Raw genomic sequence first — 21,591 nt, 5'->3', positions numbered from 1 at the left:
TTTTATATTTTCCTCTGCATTATTTAGCATATTGGCAGACCCACGGTGGATGAAAGACATATATTGGGAACTTCAGAGGATTTGGTTTCTTCAAGCAGACAGGGATCAACTGTGGTTAATTTTAGGATTCCCACATTTTGCAAAAGAACATCTAAATTTTTCTCATCATTCACATTTGCAGAGAAAATTCTTAATTTGCTTTTCAGTAACATGCATGCCAGTCTCATGAAAGAAAAGCTCCAGTCTTGATTTTGGAAAAAAAAAAAAAAAGAGTTCATTCCTTCATCCTTCCAAACAAGGTACATACAGTACAACTGGGCGACAATGCACATGACTGAAAAACACAACTACATTTTATATTGCTTACTACTCTTTAAATAAGTATAATTCAGATATTAAGGAAAAGAACTGCTAATCACATTAACTCATTACAGAAATCAAAATTAACTTATCACACAAAATAAATTAAAACATTAAATATTAACCTTTTCAGTGCAACATATACAGAAGTCAGAGTAACAAGTTCTAAAAATAAAAAAAAAAGCATCAGGTTTGTTATAATAAAGATAATGAAAAGTTGAATACTTCAGTAAGTTACTACGCCAGGAAGAGGGGCTGTGTTTCAGTACTGTGTGTATGTTCACCACTAGTTCTTTCAGGAAGCCTGGTAAAATCAGTGGCTGGAGGGAACAGGTCTGATGTTCCAACATTAAGAACAAACATATGTGTTCTTCTTGTTTCTGCGATGTCTCCTTTGCTCCTGGGCTTTGGAATCCTCTACCTTCCTTGGCTGAGCAGGTTGGGAGAAATCAAAGCCCAGACCCTACTAAGAGATCAGGGTCTCCTGAATAGCGCTGGAACCTTGTTGATCCATTTCTGCCAAAATTGCCTGGACAAATGACTAGTGGCCCACATACACTGAGACCACCTGGCCCTGGAAAACCTGGGTGAAGACAGAGACACTCTTCTTCACCCGCAGAGCATAGTTTCCCAAGAATCTCTAGAACCACATCTCCTCCTCCCTCACCAATGCATTGGTGAGGGGGTATCAATCGCACCTCCTTCTCCTTTCTTAGGGAAATAGACTTTGGGCCATTGTGCCCACCCCTTCTGCTGGAACACCATGGCAAGCTACCATCTTGCTTGATTCCATATGTGTCCAGATGCATCTTCCAGAGTAGCGTTGGCTGCGATATGTCTTTCCATCTAGAAGAAAATGTTTCTTGCCAGTATGCTCAAAGACGTCATGGTCTGTAGAGCAGTGGGAGAATCTAGGCTCCATAAAATATTTGGAAGCACCCGTCCTTCTAATGGGGGCTTTTCATTTCTCTTGAGATAGACATTGGAAGCAGCTCTGTTCCCCGCTCCCGGGTGTCCGGCTCCTTACCGGGAAAGGCCTCATGAACGACTCCTTAATCGTAATACTTGGCTTTCTAAAGGGCAAGGAGACACAGGGAACCTGTGACGCTTTTTTAACCTGAAAAGGGGGCTAACCCAAAAGGTACCAACACCATGAAATGGCACAGGAATCCAATGCTTGTTGGCCATCTGATTTCTAAAAGAGAAATCACCAAAGAAACAAGCCTCTCCTAACCTGGGCATGGGCGAAGGTCCATCAAGGCCTGCCTTCACCCCAGCCTCTGCTCCAATTCTTTTCAGACCTGCTGGTTTACAGAGGACTGACTCAGGAGCCACCTGCAGGGAGGCACACTCGTTCTCTGCACGGTTCTCTGCACGGTTGCACCGACCCAAGGAAAAGTGTGCTGGCCTCTGTAATGTGAAGACCAGAGCCTTCACAGACACTAAATGTGGAGTCCCTGCAGAGAACCAAGAAGGTTCCCTCTGCTTACATCTTCCTCTTCCCACACCTCTGCAAAAGCTCTTGGATGCCTGAAGACTGGACAAAACGTTTCCTGCCAGTTCATATTCTTTAAAGGCAATCAGACCTCAAAGGGTCTCGAAAAGACTGAGGAAAGACTGTCCTAAGTAAAATGTGATCTCAACTAAAAAACAGACTACTCCACTGCCACTGGTCTTTCTAACCGGACTCTTAAGACTTTCGGGAGGGTCTGATGAGAGAGAGGAGTGATAACCGGGGTCTACAAACCAGGGTCAGTGGGACTGGTCTCCGAGCAAGACACTACAATTAGGCCTCAGCCCACATACCGGCTGCTGCAGGATGGGCCCAAGAAATGCAAGCTTAATCCTGTTCTTTCATCTTAAGACCTGGGAGCTATGCCCAGGACGTCGTTAGCGGGCCAGCTACTGAGCTGATCCCGTTTCTGCTCCTATGGCTACATGTGCAGCATCATTCCAGAAAAGTGCCAAAGCTAAGACACGAGTCATACAATTGTCTCAATTGTAAGGAATAAAGAGAAAATGCATCAAAAAAGACAGATTGGGGGAGAAGAATTAGAGAGGGACAAAACTACCTGATAGAAATTTCAAGCCAAATTGACATATGTTAAAGGTCCCTTTCATGATGTGTGGAGCTAGATGCACAAAGTTAATTGCTAGAAATTTTTCATTTTTCAAATGTTAGTGAATAAAGAGCTTCCTCACGTAAAGACTTCACATATTATTTTGCTGTTACTCTGCTTCCAAATTTGAATGAAAATTCCTAGGGATGAGCTCTCTGTTGTTTAGTTTGGGAAGGGAACCAGTGCTTTCCACAGGCAAGCCCAGGGGGTCGGAATGCACCCAGATGCCCATGAAAACAATTCCTCCTTCTCTCAAGGCAAAGCGAGGCCCACACTGGCGGAGGTGACTTGTTAAGAGTTTTTGTTAATAAAACCAGCATCCTGAATAGAAAAGGGAAAAATAAATCACTGGAACATTTTCCCTAATGCTAGAAAATAAATAGGAAAGGTAAATTTCTCCTTTTAAAAATAAAGCAACAAATCAACTGAGCAACAACATAGGAAGGAAATGCCCAGCCCCCCTTTCATGAATGTGGCCCCAAATGCCCGTGGCTCTCTGCGCGTGCTCTGTTTCTAAACATACTCTGGGAGGGCGCATTAGGAAGTTAACATGCTTAATCACGGAGTGGTGCAGCACTGTGTTTCCCTTGTGTAGAGGCACGCAGGCACTCTTCCTCTCTCCCCCACCAAAGCTGACGACAGATCTCTGCTGCCAGATTCGCTAACTTTTCTATTGGAATGTATCAGAGGGACTTTACCTGCTTTGTGTCTTAAATGACAAGGCCTCTGAGGCTCAATTTTTGCTCTCATCAGCAGCTCATTGTCTGCTGCCATCTCTGCACTCCCCCTGGGTGGCTTTCCCCAAGCCTTACCTGTCCCAAAGAGGCCAGACAGTTCTAATCCATCAGCTAACTTTTCAGCCAGCATTACACACATCGTTAATGCCGAAGTCTGAAAAGGTTTGATGCTTTTTACATTGACTTAAGAGATTAAAAATAAAATAAAATAAAACCATCATCCATCTAATAAATAGGAAATTATCTCCGAGGGTGCCGATGGCTTGGGAAGGTCCTCAGCGTCGTGAGTCTGTGGAAGACATCAGGCTGGTTGAGGGCCTCATGGACAGAGACCGAGGACAGGCACAACTCCTCTTACACTTGGCATCTTCATGTCACAAATAGTTACCCTTCCTCCACCTTCTTCTCCAATAAATGGATGAGAAAAAACTCAACTACAGCACTCTGCAGTTCTGGGGCAGGATGGACACTATTGTGGGGAGAGGAGTCCGTTAAAAATCAACACAGCCCAGCCTCCATGACCGGCAGAAGACAGCCACACGTACACCTGGGCTCAGATGCCGACAGTCGCACACACCTTAGCTAGGTAAAAAGGGAGTCCACTCCTTTGCAATTCTTTTTTGACCAGTCTTTAAACCGTGGTCCACTGATTTCTTATCTAGGTCACACCAAATAACCCCAAGCAGACAGAGTTCTTGACAGAGTTTCGTAGGAAGGCCCACAAAAGATGAAAAGGCTGCACAGGTGATTGCGGCAGAGTAGGAAAGTCTGTCGGCTCGTCCTGAAGAAGTCCTTTTTTCCCCAGGCTGCCGCAGTCTACCTGGCCGAACTCCCTCTGGGCTCTTCAGACCACTGGAAAGAAGGAGACACAAGTTAAGTTCTGCATGCCAGCCCCAGCCATGCTAAGAAAACAAGCGTGGGACAGACATTTGGAGATGCATCAGCCAATGTCACCAGGTTCTCTGGAGCGGTCAGGCCCAGGTCCAAATTCCTCTGGTTCAACCTCAGGGGCAACAGCTTCTGAAATTGTACTTTTGGTGCCAAAGAAAAGGTTGAAGAGATGGGGATGCACTGTGTTATGAGGGCTTTCTTTCAACTGGAGGACAGTCAGCCCAGACCGTGCCGGTTCCCCCGTAAGGGGTGGCTTGGCGGGCAGCTCATGAGCTGGTTGAGGGCTCTGCTGGCAGAATGGCTTCTCCTCAGGCCATATGAGAATGGACCCATTTGTTTCTCAATGGGTGGGACTCTCAGGCATATCCTGTGGCTCCCAGGAGGCAGCATGGACTTAGCTCCCTACAGCTCGAGGATCCAGGTTGGCCCAGACATCTTCCTGCTCTGGTCCCTCCTGTGGATCCTCTGGAGGTTGAGAGGGATGCATTATCTCAGGGAGGGGGCTTCAGCCTCAGTGGCCATCTCTGGAAGGCCAAACCCATCTGAGGCTCAAAGCTAATGTCCTCCCAAATGTGTGTAGAGAAGTAACATTAATAAGAACCTTCCTCTACCCTAAATGACTCTGCCGAAGTGCACACAAATGGTGCAGAATCGACTACTAATTTTTATTTTTTAATATAAGTTTTTAAATGTTTATTTCTGAGACAGAGAGAGTGCGAGCAGGGGAGGGGCAGAGAGAGAGTGAGAGACAGAATTCAAAGCAGGCTGCAGGCTCCAGGCTGTCAGCACAGAGCCCGATGCGGAGCTCGAACCCATGAACCGTGTGATCATGACCTGAGCCGAAGTCAGACGGTCAACTGACTGAGCCACCCAAGCGCCCCTCTACTATAAATTTTAAACAATTTCTCCATTGGTGCTAAACAACAAAATAAAAACTGCATTAGTTCAATGGATGATCCTCTGAGTCAGTGGAAGAGAGATATGAGTGGAGTCTTCAGAGGTCCTGGCTCTCATCCTAGCTCCCCCATGAACTTATGGTGGGATCCATGCAGACCTTCATTAGACTCAGTTTCCTCACACCACTAACAAATCTTCCTCCTCTGAAGGCCATTATGAGGACTGATGGATTAGCATCCTCAAGGGTTGCAGGCCTCTTAATGAGAAAGACCTGCTCATGCCTGCTCTTGGGCCTTCAGAACCTTCTGGCTCGAATTGCCAAGAGGTTTAGTGAACACATTGGTGCTCCAGCTTGCCAGTCGTCCTTCTTCCTACTCTCTTCATGCACCCTTGAGCTTCTGGAATGCCAACTGTTTACCAGAGAAGGTCACTCTTGGTGGATTAGCCTGTGGTGACCGTCTCCTGTCTCACTACTTCCTGAAAAGGACCTTTAAATTTATAATGGGATCTATTGGTCAAAAGAACATTTCAGAAAAATTTGTTGACAAGGACTGCTGAGGTGAGGTTTGGTCCCACATCCGAACGCCCAATATTCATTGTGGAGGTCAGTGAAAATGTTCATAAAACATCAGACATCAAAGCTTAAAGAAGATCCCAGGATGTAAGAGCTAAAGAGTGCTGAGAGACCTGTAGGTCAAATCCTTCATTTCACTGAGGGGAAAGGGAAGGGGACTTTCTCAAGGGAAAGAGAACATTGGTTGTATGTCTACAACCTGTGATACACTGTACTAGGTACTTTATACAGGTACTCATTCAATTTGCACATCTTTTAAATAAGAAAACAGATACTCAGAGAGGTTAACTTGTCAAAGGTCACATAGACCAGTAAAGATAAAAGACCCTTTTTAAAAAAAATTTAAATGTTTATGTGTTTTTGAGAGAGACACAGAATGCCAGTGGGGGAAGGGCAGACAGAGACAGACACAGCATCCAAAGCAGGCTCTAGGCTCTGAGCTGTCAGCACAGAGCCCGATGTGGGGCTCAAATCCAAGAGCCCTGAGATCATGGTTTGAGCTGAAGTCGGAAACTTAACCCACTGAGCCCCCAAGCTGCCCCAAAAGAGCTTCCTTCTGAGTAAAACATACCTTAGGATAAACTCATCTTGACTTGGTAGGATAAATCTCCTCTCCCTTTTCTCCCTCTTCCTGCTTCACCCTCCAAGAACTTCTGTCCTGCCCTGGAGAAGGTGGTTGTTTTCTCCATCCAACTGTGTCTCCCAAGGGAAAAAGGCCCCGCCCCAATGCAGTCCCTTACCTGTTTCTGAGTGGCAGCAAGCCGTCCTTCCCTTCAGCAGGGCACTGGGCTTCTCGTGCCGGCAGATGAGGGCCTGGCACCACTCACAGTGCTTCCGGACCTGGCAGCAGCTGCAGACACAGAGAACACGGGCTGGGCGGGAGCCTGGCGGGAGCGCTCGACTGGTGCAGTGTCTGCCTAAAGGGCCTGCTGGGCAGCTCTGGGCTCCAAGCTGGCCATCCCGTGGAGGCCTCCGGAGGGACAGACACACACAGCGGGGGGCCGAGTGTCTTGCAGGATGGTGGCTTTTGGGGAAGAGCAGGCTAACATCAAGGGAACCGGTTGGCTACTTACTCCAAGGAACCGGCTCTGTTTGCACAGCTCTGCTCTGGGCTTGCAGGCCAACCTGCCCACCCACCCGGCTACTGTGTCCATAAAGCAGCAGTTGGGGGACTCCATAAATGTAGTCGTGACCTCAGCACTGCTGTCAGGACTGGGACAAAGCAGCCACTTCAGGCTCGAAGGGCTGTGAGGGCTTGGGGGGGGGAGGGGCGGGAAATTCATCCATCAGTATTGCCAGCAGCATGGATGAACTGACCCGTGGAAAGAATGAAAGAATGAGCCACAAGTCTCTGTGGTTTTGAATCTCTCTGAAGACTAACATTCTCTAGTTGCGGCAAACCCAACCTCTTGGTGAACCTGTGTCACTCAGAGTCCTAAAGCATCAGGGTTATGACTGCTCTTGCCTCCTGCTATGGGCAGCAATGAACAGTTTGTAGAATTGGCATGAAAAAAGAGGCAGGGAACCCAAAAGAAGGGCAGAGAAGAAAGCACGGAGTAAGATACTTAGAGCTGTTTCCTGTGGGATACTGCCGAGGACTTTGTTTCTACTCATTCTGACCCTGACATGGGCATAATCCATGTATCCACCCACTGGGGCTGGGGAGGAGCTCCTGGTAGACACAGTCCTGGAGTCAAGTGAGAAAACAAGCCCCTGCTGCTGTGCTTCTCTCTTGGTGTCTGGTGGCATCTCATGACCTCCACCCTAGACCCTGTCTCCTGGCGCTGTCCTGGGAAGGCTACCCGGGCCCCTGAATCTTTGGGCAGCAGAGCTGAGAAGGAGCCTGAGACCTTTCTGCCCAATGTACTCCTGTCATGGTGATCAGAGCAGTCCATCTCAGCATGGTGCCCTCGTGATTGCAGAGTCCAAGATCTAGAGGGATCTAAAGGACCTGATTCCAGATCCGTCAGAGAGTGTTCTTTTGCAATCAGCCAGCAGTGCGCTCACTCCATCACTGCCCAGTAAGGAGCATCCAGGGCAGTGAGACAAGGCCTCCAGGTCCCTGTGGCATGGGATAAGCTGGTCCCAACCAGCTCTGCAACTCAGGAGGGTCCCATGCTTAGGCAACCAGCAGCCTGGTTGGGGTGAGGGCTTGGTTTCTGGCTCAGGGATTCTTTTTTTTTAAATGTTTATTTTGAGAGAGAGAGAATCCCAAGCAGGCTCCACATTCTGCATGGGACCCGATGCAGGGTTCAGTCTCACAACCATCATGACCTGAGCTGAAATCAAGAGTCAGACACTTAACTGACTGAGCCACCCAGGCACCCTTGGCTCAGGGATTCTGACCTTGGTCTTTGGTAAGGACAGGCTGGGAAAAGAGAGAAGACAGATGGGACTGGCTGCCTCCCTGGGAATGAGAGAGGCTGACCAGGCATCCTAGATTGTCCCTATCTTCAGAGAATCTGGCAAAATTGCTTTTAAATCCTTTGAAGAAGCTCATGGGGGCACCAAGTCTCATTCCTAAGACTCTGGGGCCCTCCTGGCCATGGAAATAGGACTGTAGAAATGATGGGTGTGCACTCACAGCTAGACAGTCATGAGAATCGTCCTCGTAAGTGGCAGAGCCTGGGCTACGTCCCAGCCTCAACCAGCGCTCTTTGTCCACCCTCCCAAGGCAGGTGAGAGTGGAACAGACGAGGAAGGGAGGGCCAGCTCCACTGAACCTCATCCCTCACACCTAATGCTGGCTTGGGCCAGGAGAAGGATGGGAAACTACGGCTCTGAGGGGTACTCCATTCACTGCCAGAACCCAAGGTATGTAGGTTGCTCCAACAGCAACAAACCAACCAACCAACAGGACAGAGACTCATAATTATCTGTTCAAATTCCAGACAATCTCAGAGGGCTGAAGTCTGGCTTCCTTCATCAACACACAGCTGCTTACTCCAGCCCTTGCCGGAATGGCCCATACTACCATAGTCTCTGGCATGAGTTAACCCACAGTGAGCTGACTGGTAGCCTTTAGCCATTCTGTGGATTCCTCATGTGTATCCAATTAGATATAAATTCTGAGGACTTGCTCTGTGAATTAGAGGTCTCTAGATGTTTGCGGGGAATAAATCTGGCCAGCTGTGGTGAATACAGCACACGGGTGTCTGCCTTTGAGGAGCAGAACTGTCGAGAGATATGGGCAAGCAAATAGGCCCAAGAAAAGAGTGTCTACTGGCTCAGTAGGGTGTTCTGGAAGATGCAGGGCAGAAGCTGAGTTTTGAAAGTGGAGGAGGGGGAGAGCTGTCACTAGCCTGTCAAAATAGCAACGAAGACCTTTGATGTGGCTTTGGGATTTGCAAAGTGACTTTGGTGGACAGGAAGCACCTCTGGTACTTGCCAAGTGAGCCTGGGAGCCATTTTTAGTTCTCTCTGGGACACCTGAATGTCGCCATCACTACTCTGAAGGCTCTAAACCCAATAGAGGGGAGAGAGCACTTGCCTTTGCTTCTACACTGACTTTCAGCAATGTGTAGACCCACTGCTGGGGGCCTTCCCAGGATGCGTGTCCTTCACACAGCTTGGCTGTTACCCAAGTTCCTCTTGGCTTTGCTGACACCAATCAGAAACCACAGCAATAAGCTAATCCGAGGCAGCCCTGTTAACCGGGCATGCCGCAGATGTCCTGGAGAGGGACCCGACCTTAGGGGCAGCAAATACTTACTGTATCAGCACACACGTGATGATGAGGACAGCCAGGGCCACGATGGAGACCACCACCAAGGCGGTGATGGCTTGCTTTTTCTGGCTGGCGGCCACCACAGCCAGGAGGTCGGCATGCTCACAGCGCGCACCAACGTACCCGGAATGGCAGCTGGGGAAGAAAGGAACGTCAGCACGCTCTTCTGACAGAAGGTCTTGTTCCCCTGTCTCCCCCAAGGAAGGCTGGGGCAGTGGGATCCAAAGCCCTAGGCAAAGCACAGAGGGGCCCCTCCAGCCTCTGCTATTGGAGGCAAAGAGATCAGCAAATTCCCTCCTATTTCCCTGAACAGGCACCTCTTCCTTGGAGAATGAGGAGTAACTAATCCGCCTGCTCATCTGAGGAAGCATTCATCATTGCTGTTACTATGTCAGATGGTGGGGATAGAGAAGGCAACAAACGTGTTCAGGACATGAAGTTCATTTTGGCAGTTCATAAAAATCCAGGTTATTTTTAAACTAAGTGTGTGTATTCAGAATTTGAGGGTGAGAGAAAGAACACACGCTAAACCAGAGGGAAACACAGGTTGTGGTTTGCTTTTTATCTTCCTCATCACATTTAATTAGCCTTGCAAGCATTTCCCAGGAGGCCTGGCACACAGGGGGCGTACCCAAGTAGAGGCTGTGCCACTCTCTGGTAAATGCAGGACTTGAGAAACCACTAGTCTGCTTCTCATTTTTTTAAAAAAAATTATTTCTGAGAGAGAGAGAAAGAGAGAGAGACAGCGTGAGCAGAAGAGGGTCAGAGAGAGAAGGAGATACAGAATCTGAAGCAGGGTCCAGGCTCTGAGCTGTCAGCACAGAGCCCGACTCAGACAGGCTTAACATACTGAGCCACTCAGGTGCCCCTGCTTCTCATTTCTGACACCACCTGGCCTCATTCCACTGGAGGATCAGTAAGGGCACAAAAGAGATCATGCTCTTGAATGTGCACATGGCCTGTGAACGGCAATACTGACACAAGGGGATATTATTACTGGTATTGCTAATATCCAAGGGCTCTTTCACTGTAATGGCCTCCTCCTGAGTGCAGAAGGCTGATGCTACTCCTTCTGTATAGCTCTTGCTTATGCTAACCTCCCCACCCCCCAATCCTGGGGCAGCCACAAGTGGTTCTTGCAGGACGATCCTCAGGACAGGCTCTAGTCATAAGGAAGGGATGCTCATTTTCTGATGTAGGCATTTTTCCCCCTCTAAGCACAGGATTCTTCTCAACAGAAGATACTTTGCTTATGCACAGGCCCTGCTCTCCAGGTGATTTTGTTATTGTAAAGAAAATGTTTCATCACCATGGTCTTCTCAGGTGGGAAAGCTTCCTTCCCACAGGGGACTTCCCCAAGAGCAGCCTTACACCAAACATCACATGCTGGATTTAAAGTTATGCTTTGCTTCCCCCCCCCCAACCCCCCCAGCCATGGCAAAGATAGCTATAAACTTGTCTTTTTATTTTTTTTTAAGAGTCTACCTTTTGATGACGTAGTCTCTTTCCTTCACTTTTAGATTAAAAGGCCTTTGAAGAACGAGGAGAAATAAAAGGGGATTAAGGGTCGTGGCTGCCTGTTATCGTGCCCAGGGCCAGCCCCAGGGGCATTACATTTGTGCTTCCCCTGCACCTAGGTTCCTGGGCCACCAGACCCCAGGTGCCAGAGGGATCCTTGGGGCCACAGGATAAACACCATATTTCTTTCTGGAGCATAGGTTTTGCTCAATGTTAAAAATGTAATCACTTTAATGTTAAAGGAATAGGTAGTATATGACTTTAAGATTTGTGACAAACAGGGGATGCTGCAAAAATTGCTGCTTAAGGCTTCACCCTGGAATACCAGACCATACAAGCTGTCTCTAGCACCGCTTAATGGAAAAGTCTTTCATGGGGGCTCTTTGTCCCATAGTCCACTTGTTATATACCTTACTTAAAGGGTTGTTTTTTTTCTTTTTCAGTTTGAATTCAGGCCCTTGCTTTTCTTTCTTTTCTTTTTTTAATGTTTATTTATTTATGAGAGAGAGAGAGAGACAGAGCGTGAGTAGGGGAGGGGCAGAGAGAGAAGGAGACCCAGAATCCAAAGCAGGCTCCAGGCTCCGAGCTGTCAGCACACAGCCCAACGCAGGGCTCGAACTCACGAACTGTGAGATCATAACCTGAGCCGAAGCCAGATGCTCAACCGACTGAGCCACCCAGGTACCTCTGGGCCTTGCTTTTCTGTTAAGGGTTACTGTACATTTGACCTACATTTTCCCATTTAATCCTTGCACAGAAAAGTCAGGTCATTTGCCCATGCCACACTGCTAGGCAAGAGAGAGAAATTCACACCCAGGTCTGCTTTGCTCAGAGTCTGGATCCTTGCTCACTCATCAGGCTGCTTCCTCCCACATACTCAACAGGGATTGGTATAAGAAAGCCACAGGTTAAGCTCTCCATCAAAATTGCCTTTTGGTTTAGCCTCCAATCCTGAAAAGGTAAAAGAGATTTGAGGTTTTTGGTTCAACAAGGGTGCAAGTAAGGGAGCTGAGGAGGCCCAACCAGGGCAGAGAGGGCCAGGGAGGGCTCTCTGCAGACCCGGGGACAGGAGAGCAGGCTCCAGGTGCAGGAGAGACAGAGTGGAAGAGGGGGGTCTCTAGCAAGACTTTCCTTAAAAAGGATCTGGATCACAGAACTCTCTGACTGTCCCAGACCTGGGGTGAGAGGGGAGACTGAGGGGCTGTGGGCCAGGGGCAGGTTTTTGTTTGGCTTTAATAAAATTATGTGAAGGTCAAGGTCAAGAAACAGCTCAACCTGTGGGTTGTGGAGAAAACAAAGGCAGTGGCCCCTTCCCACTGCGAAAAGCAGACAGTGGACTGGGCTGGACGCTGAGGGGCTAACAGGGAGGCGCAGCATATGTCAAAGCTGTTGGTGTCTGAAGAGATCCTTGTATGAGGTCCCTGTTCCAGTATACCCTTCAGTTTTCACCCTGCACCCAGATGGCTCCCTGTGGACTTCCTCTTTTTGGTATTTGACACCCCCTCCCTGCAGGGTCTGAATCCACTCCACTTTATCTCCCATAACCTAGGTTCCAGCTGACCCAAGATGCACCCCCCTCCCCACCCCCAGCCCAGTGTCAAATAGACCAGTGCCCAGTGTATAGGCACATGGCCACACCTGCCTGATCTATGTATGACCACCCACCGCTCTCCACTTGCCCATCTCAGCTCCTGCCACCTTCTCTGCCTGGAATGTTATTCCTCACTCTCCCCATCACACTCTGTCTCAAAGATCACATCTCCAAAAAGAGAATTCCTTCACCCAGTCACCCATGCATCCATCTGCCGTATCTCTTTCCATGGAGCTAACTTTGCCTCTTCTGAACGCCCTCAGGGTCACATGACCTCTCTGACTACCCTCACCAGCCTCACTTCAGGGCAGCCTCTATGCTCCTTTGGGGAAGACCCAGGTCTACAAAGACTGGTGAACTGCTGAACAGGAGGGAGCTGGGGAGGTTGGGCCTTGGGGTCGACTGTTAAATTCCTAATCGGGACTTGCAGCCGAGCCAATGGGACGTCTCTACAGACAGGTGTTCATGCTGCTTCCTCCCAGGGCAGTGCACTGAGGATCTGTGTAACTATCTGTGAAAGGTCCAGGCTATTCCTACTCTGATCTGCAGGCCCTGGGAGAGAAGGATTCTAACACCTTCCCAACCACTTCGTTCTGCAAACCTTACAGATTAACACATCAGTGCTGGGGACTCCAGGAAAACCTATTTAAATAAATGAGCGGCAGCCAAGTGCTAATTACAACACACACCATTTATTGCAGGCACTGTGCCAAACTCCCATATGAATCCATCTCTCTTATTCCCAACAATCACAACTGCATGTGAGGTCAGGCTTGCTATTTACCGTCTCTGCAGATGAGGAAACAGGGGCTTCTGGGTTTAAAAACTAACGATCTCAACCACGAAGGCTGCCTTTCTAGGGTAATGCAGATTGGTTTGGGAGATACTCTGGGATAGTGATTTTGCCACAAGCTCACAAATGTTACTGCAAAAAGAAGGACAGGTTGCTTGCTCCCCTGTAAGATGCCTTGCTGTGGTGTGGCATGTTGCCAAGATGCCCCCAAACAGTGCTGTCTGAACTCAGTAAGAAAGATAACCCTCTGGGCTGCGTCACCTTTGGCTGATTTTCCATATTCTTCCTTCCAGAGGAACATTTCTCATTTGTGTGCTGGGCCCTTTACAACCAGCCCTGCCTCAAAACCACCTCTGACAGGGGTCCTAGACCATTGGGAAAGTCTTCGTGTCAATAGGAATGCCCTGGTCACCTAGTGTCACAGCTGCAAACACTCACATCTTAGTCTCATTGAATTAGGGAGCTTAGTGTGCCTGTGAATGAAAACTCCAGTGAGGCACAGGAGGCACATGGGCTGCTGCCTAACAGATGAGACTCTAAATCATGGCCTACGTGAGCTCTGAGAATAGTGGACTTTAGCCCCAAGCAGCCCAACTGCAGCTGGAAGGCAAAATAATCTGTGGTCCAGGTCCTTGGGCTTTACTCATGATCAAAATCTCTATGAAAATGGGTGTTTTGAAGGAAACGCCAAAGGTAATTCTGATGAAGCCGGAGTTGAGAGCCACCATGAACTAGTGACATCAACTTTGGGCACTGGAATTGCCTGGGCAACCTGAAAAAATCCTGATGTCCAGGCCACACCCTAGACCAACTGTATCAAAATCTCTGGGAGTGAGGCCCTAGTGTTGGTATTTTTAAAGCTTCCAGATGATTCTACCGGGCAGCTAAAGTTGAGAGCCACAATTTAGAATTTTTGGCTTTGGGATTGAGGGAGGTTCTTTTTCCTCCCCAGTCATTGGTAATAATAGGGATGCTTCCCAGTTGCTTTTTATAAGGTGGGGGAAGAGAAAAGTTTTGGTGACATACTTTTTTTTAAACTTCCAGCTTCTACTGATACTAGACTTAATTATGCCGATTATTTTAGGTACAGTCACATAAGGAGGGGAAGAGTTATCTCACTTGGTTGCAAATGAATCATGCTTGACTCAGCTACGGTCCTCTACTTTACCTCAGGTAGGTCCTGGTTCCTACCTGACTGCACATACAATCACCGGGAAAGATTTGGAAAATGCCACGCCCAAGGTCACACCCCCAGAGATGCTCATCCAAGTGATTCCAATGTGCATCCAGGCCTGAGGACCACTGAGGTAGAACTATTATTTAAGCATATGCAATCAAGAAACAACTCAAAACCTACCACTTCCAAGTCTCCTTTCTCCTTCCTTCTCTCTGGGCACTGCCCCAGGGTGGTGGCTATAAAACGGGACCCCTCATATCAGGCGCAGGAGAAATGGGAGATGCTACTCACCCCTGCTGTTTAAGAAAGGAATGTGAACAACATAGGAGTTGTTTTATCACAAGGGGGGGATGGAAAATGTGTAAGACTGAACATGTTCTTACATCATTTGACCGATTTCATCTGTCTAGAGTGGGTTTTGCCAAACTCAAGATTCTGGAATGCTGTTTTGTCTTCATAATTCTGAAATGAGGCTCTGGGATCCCATTCAGGCTATTTCCCCAAAATAAGAACCAAAAAGAAAGAGTGCCACATAAGGGAAAAGGAGCCTGGCAAAGGGAGCCACTGTGGCTGGAGAAAAAGGCAATGTCCTCCAGCCAGGTGGGTTCCCCAAGGCCTTTTCATGCTGGTTACTAGGTCAAGAATGCTTTGGTGCTTTTCATAGGCCGCTCCAGCTCAACAAGAAGAATGACATTATCCATGATATGCCATTCTTTCTCCCATGCTGAGGGCTTTAAGGCTTTCTGGTTCCGATGAGTTGCTAAGTTTTCCCCACAAGTCCCTGTTTTGCCTTGTTCATGGGACCCTTTTACAGTTTTCTTTCTTTTTAAGNGACTGAAACAGGCTCCAGGCTCTGAGCTGGTAGTCAGCACAGAGCCCGACACGGGGTCCGAACCCACGAACCACGAGATTATGACCCAAGCGAAAGTCCGACGCTCAACTGATTAAGCCACCCAGGCGCCCCCCCTTTTACAATTTTCAAGAACTATAATAATGCATATAGAATTATGCTTTTAAACATTTTTTCCTTAAAAAATTTCTCCAACTAGAAAAGGAAAGTGTCTAAGCAAATGGGAAAGCACATAAATTATAACAAGGCAGAAAGAAAAAGAAAGCCCACATTGTTGCCCACCTCCCTAAATGGCAAATTGACAGGTTTCTTTTTGAACTATTTCTATGTATTTTTTAACATACTTTTGGGAGGTTTTTTTGGTATCAATATCTCATTTCCTATTTCCTATTTTACTGTGTCATTAGAGAATTGCAATGTCATTTAAAGTGTTGCACAGTAATATATGTGCAGTTTGCTTCACCAAACCCTTACTGTTGAGGAAGTCTCTGATTTTGATATAATAAATACTGTCAGGTGATTACCTTAATGTACACACTTTGTTTGCATTTGAGATTGTTTCCTCAGGACAGGGCCCCACAAGAGGGCGCAACATGGTACAGACTTTGGAGCCAAATTTTCATGGGTTCAAATCTCCTTCCCTACTTGAATGGCTGTGTGACCCTCAGCAAATGATTTAGCCTCTCTGTGCCACTGATTCTGCATCTTTAAAGTAGGACAGTAAAACGTGCTTATGGAGTTGTTATAAGCACTTCACAAGATTGTGAAGTGTCTGACCCAAGTGCTGTGAGTGCTAAAAATGTAAATAAAACGATGGGAGCATTTTTAATGCTCTTGAGATGTTGTCTTTATAAACAATGATGTGTTCTTTGGCAGGAGGCTAGTCCTCTTTAGCCAAGTCTTTTTGGCATAAGATACGGTCTTCAATATGGGGGCCAAAGACCGAATTAAGGACCAAGAACTATGGTTTTAAGAATATGTTTGCACCAACTTGCCTTTAACATGGAGAAGTTCCACAGGGCTGGGGTGGGAGTGGGGGCCTTGAGCACTGAGACACCTGTATTCGGCTTACATGCTGTTGGCCTTTTAAGATGTGAATTTGCCAAGTCCTAGAACTTCTCTGCTTCAAGGGCTAGGGAGGAGGGGCCCGGAGGGGGTATGGGCTTTCTCTGTGCAGCTCTGATCCCAGGGCCTCATGGACAGCCATGGGCTCCGGGTCTACCAGCCTTCTATTGCTCCTTTTGGCTGGACCTTAGACCATCCTCCAGCTGCGGCGCTGGTAACAAGGTCTGGTAACAGAGCCCTTTGCACTGTGGGGAACCAGCCTTGGCTGTTCTCTGGTGCTATCTCATGGGGCTGCTGTGACGATGGAAACAGTCCATCTCCGTGCTGTCCACACAGTAGCCACTAGCCTGGCTAGTATTTGAAATGTGGCCAGTGAGCCTTGGAAACTACATTTTAATTGAGGGAATTAATTTATATAGCTCTGGGTGTCTAGAGGCTCTCATCTTGGATAGCATCAGCTATAGGCACATTATGGTCGCTGGGTCCTCATTACAATCCCGTGAAATACTAACAATCACGTTTTATACACAAAGAAACTGAGGATGAGTGGGGGTACGTCATTTGGGTATGAGACTCAGGTCTGTCTGCCTCCAAATCCATGTGTTTAACTGCTGTATTATCCTGCCTAGTGTGTAACTCTCAGTGTCTGCTTCTGGTGTGGGGAGAGAGAGAGAACGAGGGACATGCACTTTTTCCAGACATACGGATGGAATGGTGTCATAACTGTTTTTTCTTTTTTAAAGTAAGCTCTACACCCAACGTGAGGCTTGCACTTAGGACCCTGAGATCAGAGTCACATGCACTATGGACAGAGCCAGCCAGGTGCCCAAATGTTATAACTTCTTAACCCCTACACCCCATCATCTGCTAGTTGGTGAGATGATACAAGATATACATAAAGTCACTCAAGCACCAAACTCTTGGTGGGGTCGGGGGGTGGGGGGCGGGAAACATCCTTAGTCACATCGCAGCCTACTGGCACGTTAATGGCAGTCACTTCTCTTTAGGTGTTTGGCTCTAGAATGTACTGTGGCCAGGACCATGCGCAATGTTTCCCTTGGCTCAGCAATTTGTTTTCACACTTTGCTGTGGGAAAGTGCAGTCAGGGAGTTCAGTCACTGAAGAGCATTTTGGACAGGTGAGACACTTCTAACTGGTTGCCACTGGCTGATGATGCTGGAACTCTTCTGGGTGTCTTCCTTCAATTGTTTTCCTTTGTTTGAAGGCTTCTGCAAGCAGCAGACCAACAGTGCACCGAATCGGCCTCAGGGGAAAAATGGTGTGCAAGTCCTAACCCTGCATTTTCCCATTTGTTTCCTGATGTAGTTGGGTTCTAGTGAGAATTAACTAAAGGACAACACAAAATAAAACTGAAGGTTCATCAGAAACATAAATGTTTAAGGATTTTGTTTACTACTTTTGGCTATTTCTGACTAGTTAACTTTTTTTCTTGACCTCACATTTTAGTGTGATATGTCATTTTATTTAGGTTTTCCGGAAACCTGAAGACTATTGCTCTTAGAAAAAACAAAGCTTTAGCATGACAGAGAAAGAGCTGTTTAGAAAGAGCTCCCTCTTTTGAAACTATAGTCTTGGGTCACTGTGGGTTTTCTTTATAAGGTCCTGACAGATAAGATAGTGGCCTTACCTCAAGGTATGCTGGTTTTATTGACCAGAATGTCAATAAACTGACCAGAATCTCAGTGTCCCAAATCTAGGGTGGTTCATAAGAGTGAGAACAGAATGTTCTGTTTTCTCTTCATGGACTCAGAGTTTCTGGTCCAGTGGGAATTAATTAGTTAGTGCATTCTTCTAGGTACTATAAATACAAAGGGAATAAGGTGTGGCCCTGTCCTCATCAAGCTTACAAGCTCACGTGGCATTAAGTGAGCAAAGTAGGCTGGTGTGAGGAGAGCAGAAGTGGTAATGGAATGATGAGGGGCTGATATGTGCAGCAGTGCTGGGGAAAAGCGGGGAGAGAGGTGGAAATGAGTACCAGGCAAGCCCTGTCTGGGGATGGTGGGGCAGATGGACCTGTTCCAGTCAGATGGCACATTTGGGAGTTTAAGAGGGCTGGCCATCCACATGGAGAGTGACTGACTTCTAAAATGCTGACGACTAATTAAAACTATCAAAGAACAATGCAAATCATCACCTACCACTACGTAAAACATATCTGTTGGCTAAATGCCACCCCCTGGGTTGTCGAGATCCAGTGGGGAAACTGAGGTAAAGAGGTGGTAATTGCTTGTATGGCTGTGCATCCCCACAGATGGTCAGCTTTTCCAAACCACAAGGAGGGCCCGGTTGTTTCCAGAGATCCAGCACTCATCCCACAGAAAAGACTTTAAGAGTCTGTGGTCAGGGCAAAGAACTTGAGAATGACCTTGACCTTTCTCTTCACATGCTGGGGGAAGATGCCAACACCGTTCTTGGATGAGTGTTTAGTGATTTGAGCTTAGTGATTTGAGGTGTTAAAAAGCAAAATTCAATTGAGTAAATTTTATAAAATTTTTTTTAATGTTTTATTTTTTGAGAGAGAGAGAGAGAGAGCGAGCGAGCGTGAGTGGAGGAGAGTCAGAGAGAGAGGGAGACACAGAATCTGAAACACACTCCAGGCTCTGAGCTGTCAGCACAAATCCCGGCACAGGGCTCGAACTCATGAACCATGAGATGATGATTTGAGCTGAAGTTCGATGGTTAACTGACTGAGCCACCCAGGCACCCCCAACTTTGTAAATTTTAAGATCAAATTAGAAAGGAGCTCCAAGGAGCTGTATAAGTTGGAAGACTTGTATAAGCAGGAGGGGGCAGGGACAGGGAAAGAGTGAATGACTTCATCTTTCTTTGGGGGACAGAAGGGGTCTATCAGGTGAATTAGCTCACTAGAGCAAACCAGGAAATTCCAGACTGACTGACTAAGCACATTTCTGGTGAAGGCTGAAACTGCAATTAGGTTAGGTATTAAGTTTTGGTTTGGTGATGTGGGCTTAGCACAGGAGACTCCATTTTGGACCTGTTATCCTTTTTTTTTTTTTTTTTTTTTTAAACAGAGGTGAACTTTTATTTTTCTCTTATAACAGCAATGAACTTTTAAAGGCTGAGACAGAGTGCCCTCTGGGTTAGCAGCTTAGAACATGGGTTTGGTAGTTGGAATCGATCAGCCTGAATCCCATGCTCTACCATTTACTTACTCTGGCACTCTGGGCAAATTGCTTCTGTGAGCCAGCTCAGTTTTCTCCTTTTTACAACAAGAACAAGAATTCCCACTTGAGAACGAAGTTGTGAGGACTCCATGAGTCACTGTATATAGAGTGCTGGGAACCATGCCTGGCACATAGCTACAGTTTTTATTGAAAGCTGATTATTAATAGCAATATTTATAATGTGGACGGGGGGAGAGAGAGCCAGTCATCCTGATTATCAAAATGCAATGGTGTGTAAATGTGATGGACAATTACCTCCCTGAGCCAAGAGCAGGGCTTGGGACACAGACCAAAGAGAATAAGAAAAGCACCTGCCCCTCCCCTACTTTCAGGAAGCCTCCACCAGCTGCTGGGGGTCTCTGCCACAGATGAGGCTGTTGTTTTGGCTTATCTGATGACCCAGGCTTGAGGTTGCCAGCTCTCAAAAAGTTTATACCAGCCTCTGATCTGGTGGGGAAGGCACCAGAGGGAGGAAAACTAAGCTGACACAAATTTGGTCAGAACTCAGCAAAGATTTGCCCTCTTTCTTCAAAGAAGATCCTCCCAATCTTCAGCTGGGTGCACTGGGCACTGCTAGAGGGTCCAATGCCTTCTGCCTGCTGCACTGGGGGGCTTCCTGATATCAGGCCAGAGGCAAAACTTCCTTTCAGGACTAGTGTTTTTCCACAACGGCTACTAATAAAACAATACCATCAGTCTCCCATCGTTTGAATAAAAATGATGATCATGAATAATGATTGACTGTCATCATCACTGTGCTTTGCATTTACAGGGTAGGGAGGGCTCCATCTCCGGGGACAAGACCTGTGGGCTTCGCACAGTCCTGCCTGGAGGAAGGTCACCAGCATGCTTCTCCAGGTGAGGCTCAGAGCCACCCCAGAGGCCTGCCCATGTTCATACAGCTGCACCTCAGAAAGAGGAATGCCTGGCCCACCCCTCTTTACTGTGGCAGCTCCACAATGTCTCCTGGGCCTTAGCATCAGATACCCTTAGCATCATGGTTAAGAGCTCAGCTTCAGGAGTCTGAATGTGAGCTCTGCTACACGATCTGGGCACAACCTCTCTGTGCCTAACTCATGGGGTCATTATGAGGATGACATGAGTTAGCATATGGGGCATGCCTGGAACAATGTCTGGCATGAAGCAAAAGCTCAATAAATGCCAGCTTTTGTTAACATTTACTATTACTTGCCAGTACTATTAACTTGGACCATATGGAATTGCTGCCTTTCCAACATTTGTGACCAATAAAAATGGCAACTTTGGGTAGATGGGTGGTTTTTAATGGGAGGTGAGGTTCCCTCCCACCTCCTAGGAGACATGTGGCAATCTGGAGACGGTGCTACTAGCACCTAGCGGGTAGAGGCCAGGGATGCTGCTACAAGAAAACTCCAACAGGGATGATTTATCCAGCCCCAAATGTCAATAGTGCCATGGGTGAGTACAGGGCCACTTAGTAGGAGTCTCCTATGCGCAGATTAATTTTCTTAAAACATCCCTTTCCAAAACCAAGATGGCTCCCACTGCCTAGAGAATAAAGGCTCACTTCCAATGGGCTCTGGTCTCCAAACTGTCTCCAATCTTGTTTTCTCCTGCTGTTGCCACAAAAGATAACCTATAAGTGCAGGTCCTTTGACACTTGGGGCCTGGAATAACCTCTCTGCTTTCCCCACTAGGCAAACCCTAACACCTGCTCTGCAGAGTTTTCCTGAAGTGCCTTTCCGCCTAGGCTGGCTGACCATGGCGATCCCTGGGGGCTCTTAGCTAATGTGACTCCTGGGTCCCATTCCTAGAGATTACGATTCAGTGGGTTGGGGTGGGGCTCAGCCACACTTTAAGAAGCCCCAGGGGGCTCATACTCGCCTGGTGTGGAAACCGCTGTGCCCTGGTGGCATCTTTATTTCCAAGCTGCTTTTGTTCTGTTACCGCTTATGTACACTAACCATTTGCAGGCACTTCCAGCTTATTTTATTAGCTGTGCTGTAAAGATGCTGGAGGGCAAGGACCTCTTTTTGGAGACTCTGACTACTCAGAGGGAGCCAACCCAGTCCCTTTCATTCCAGAAATTCTAACTGGTGAATTAAA

The 21,591-nt window shown here is 47.4% G+C and overlaps 1 protein-coding gene across 2 annotated transcripts in view; it reads right to left on the bottom strand.

Annotated features, from left to right (window-relative positions):
* Positions 1-257: 257 nt before the first annotated feature.
* The window catches only part of TGFA (transforming growth factor alpha), a 110,020-nt gene continuing 88,686 nt past the window's right edge, over positions 258-21,591 (bottom strand). For both annotated transcript variants that reach the window (XM_077766328.1, XM_077766329.1), the window contains exons 4-6: positions 9,292-9,441; positions 6,320-6,429; positions 258-4,069 (exon numbers count right to left, since the gene is read on the bottom strand). In XM_077766328.1, the coding sequence (XP_077622454.1) occupies positions 4,062-4,069; positions 6,320-6,429; positions 9,292-9,441 (268 nt within the window). In that variant the 3' untranslated portion in view covers positions 258-4,061. The remainder of the gene's footprint in view (positions 4,070-6,319; positions 6,430-9,291; positions 9,442-21,591) is intronic.

The sequence above is a fragment of the Crocuta crocuta genome, unplaced genomic scaffold (assembly GCF_008692635.1).
Source record: "Crocuta crocuta isolate KB4526 unplaced genomic scaffold, BGI_CrCroc_1.0 scaffold113, whole genome shotgun sequence".
NCBI classification, from domain to species: domain Eukaryota; kingdom Metazoa; phylum Chordata; class Mammalia; order Carnivora; family Hyaenidae; genus Crocuta; species Crocuta crocuta.
Note: the sequence above shows the minus strand (reverse complement) of the source record. Positions and strands in the feature narration are given on the sequence as shown.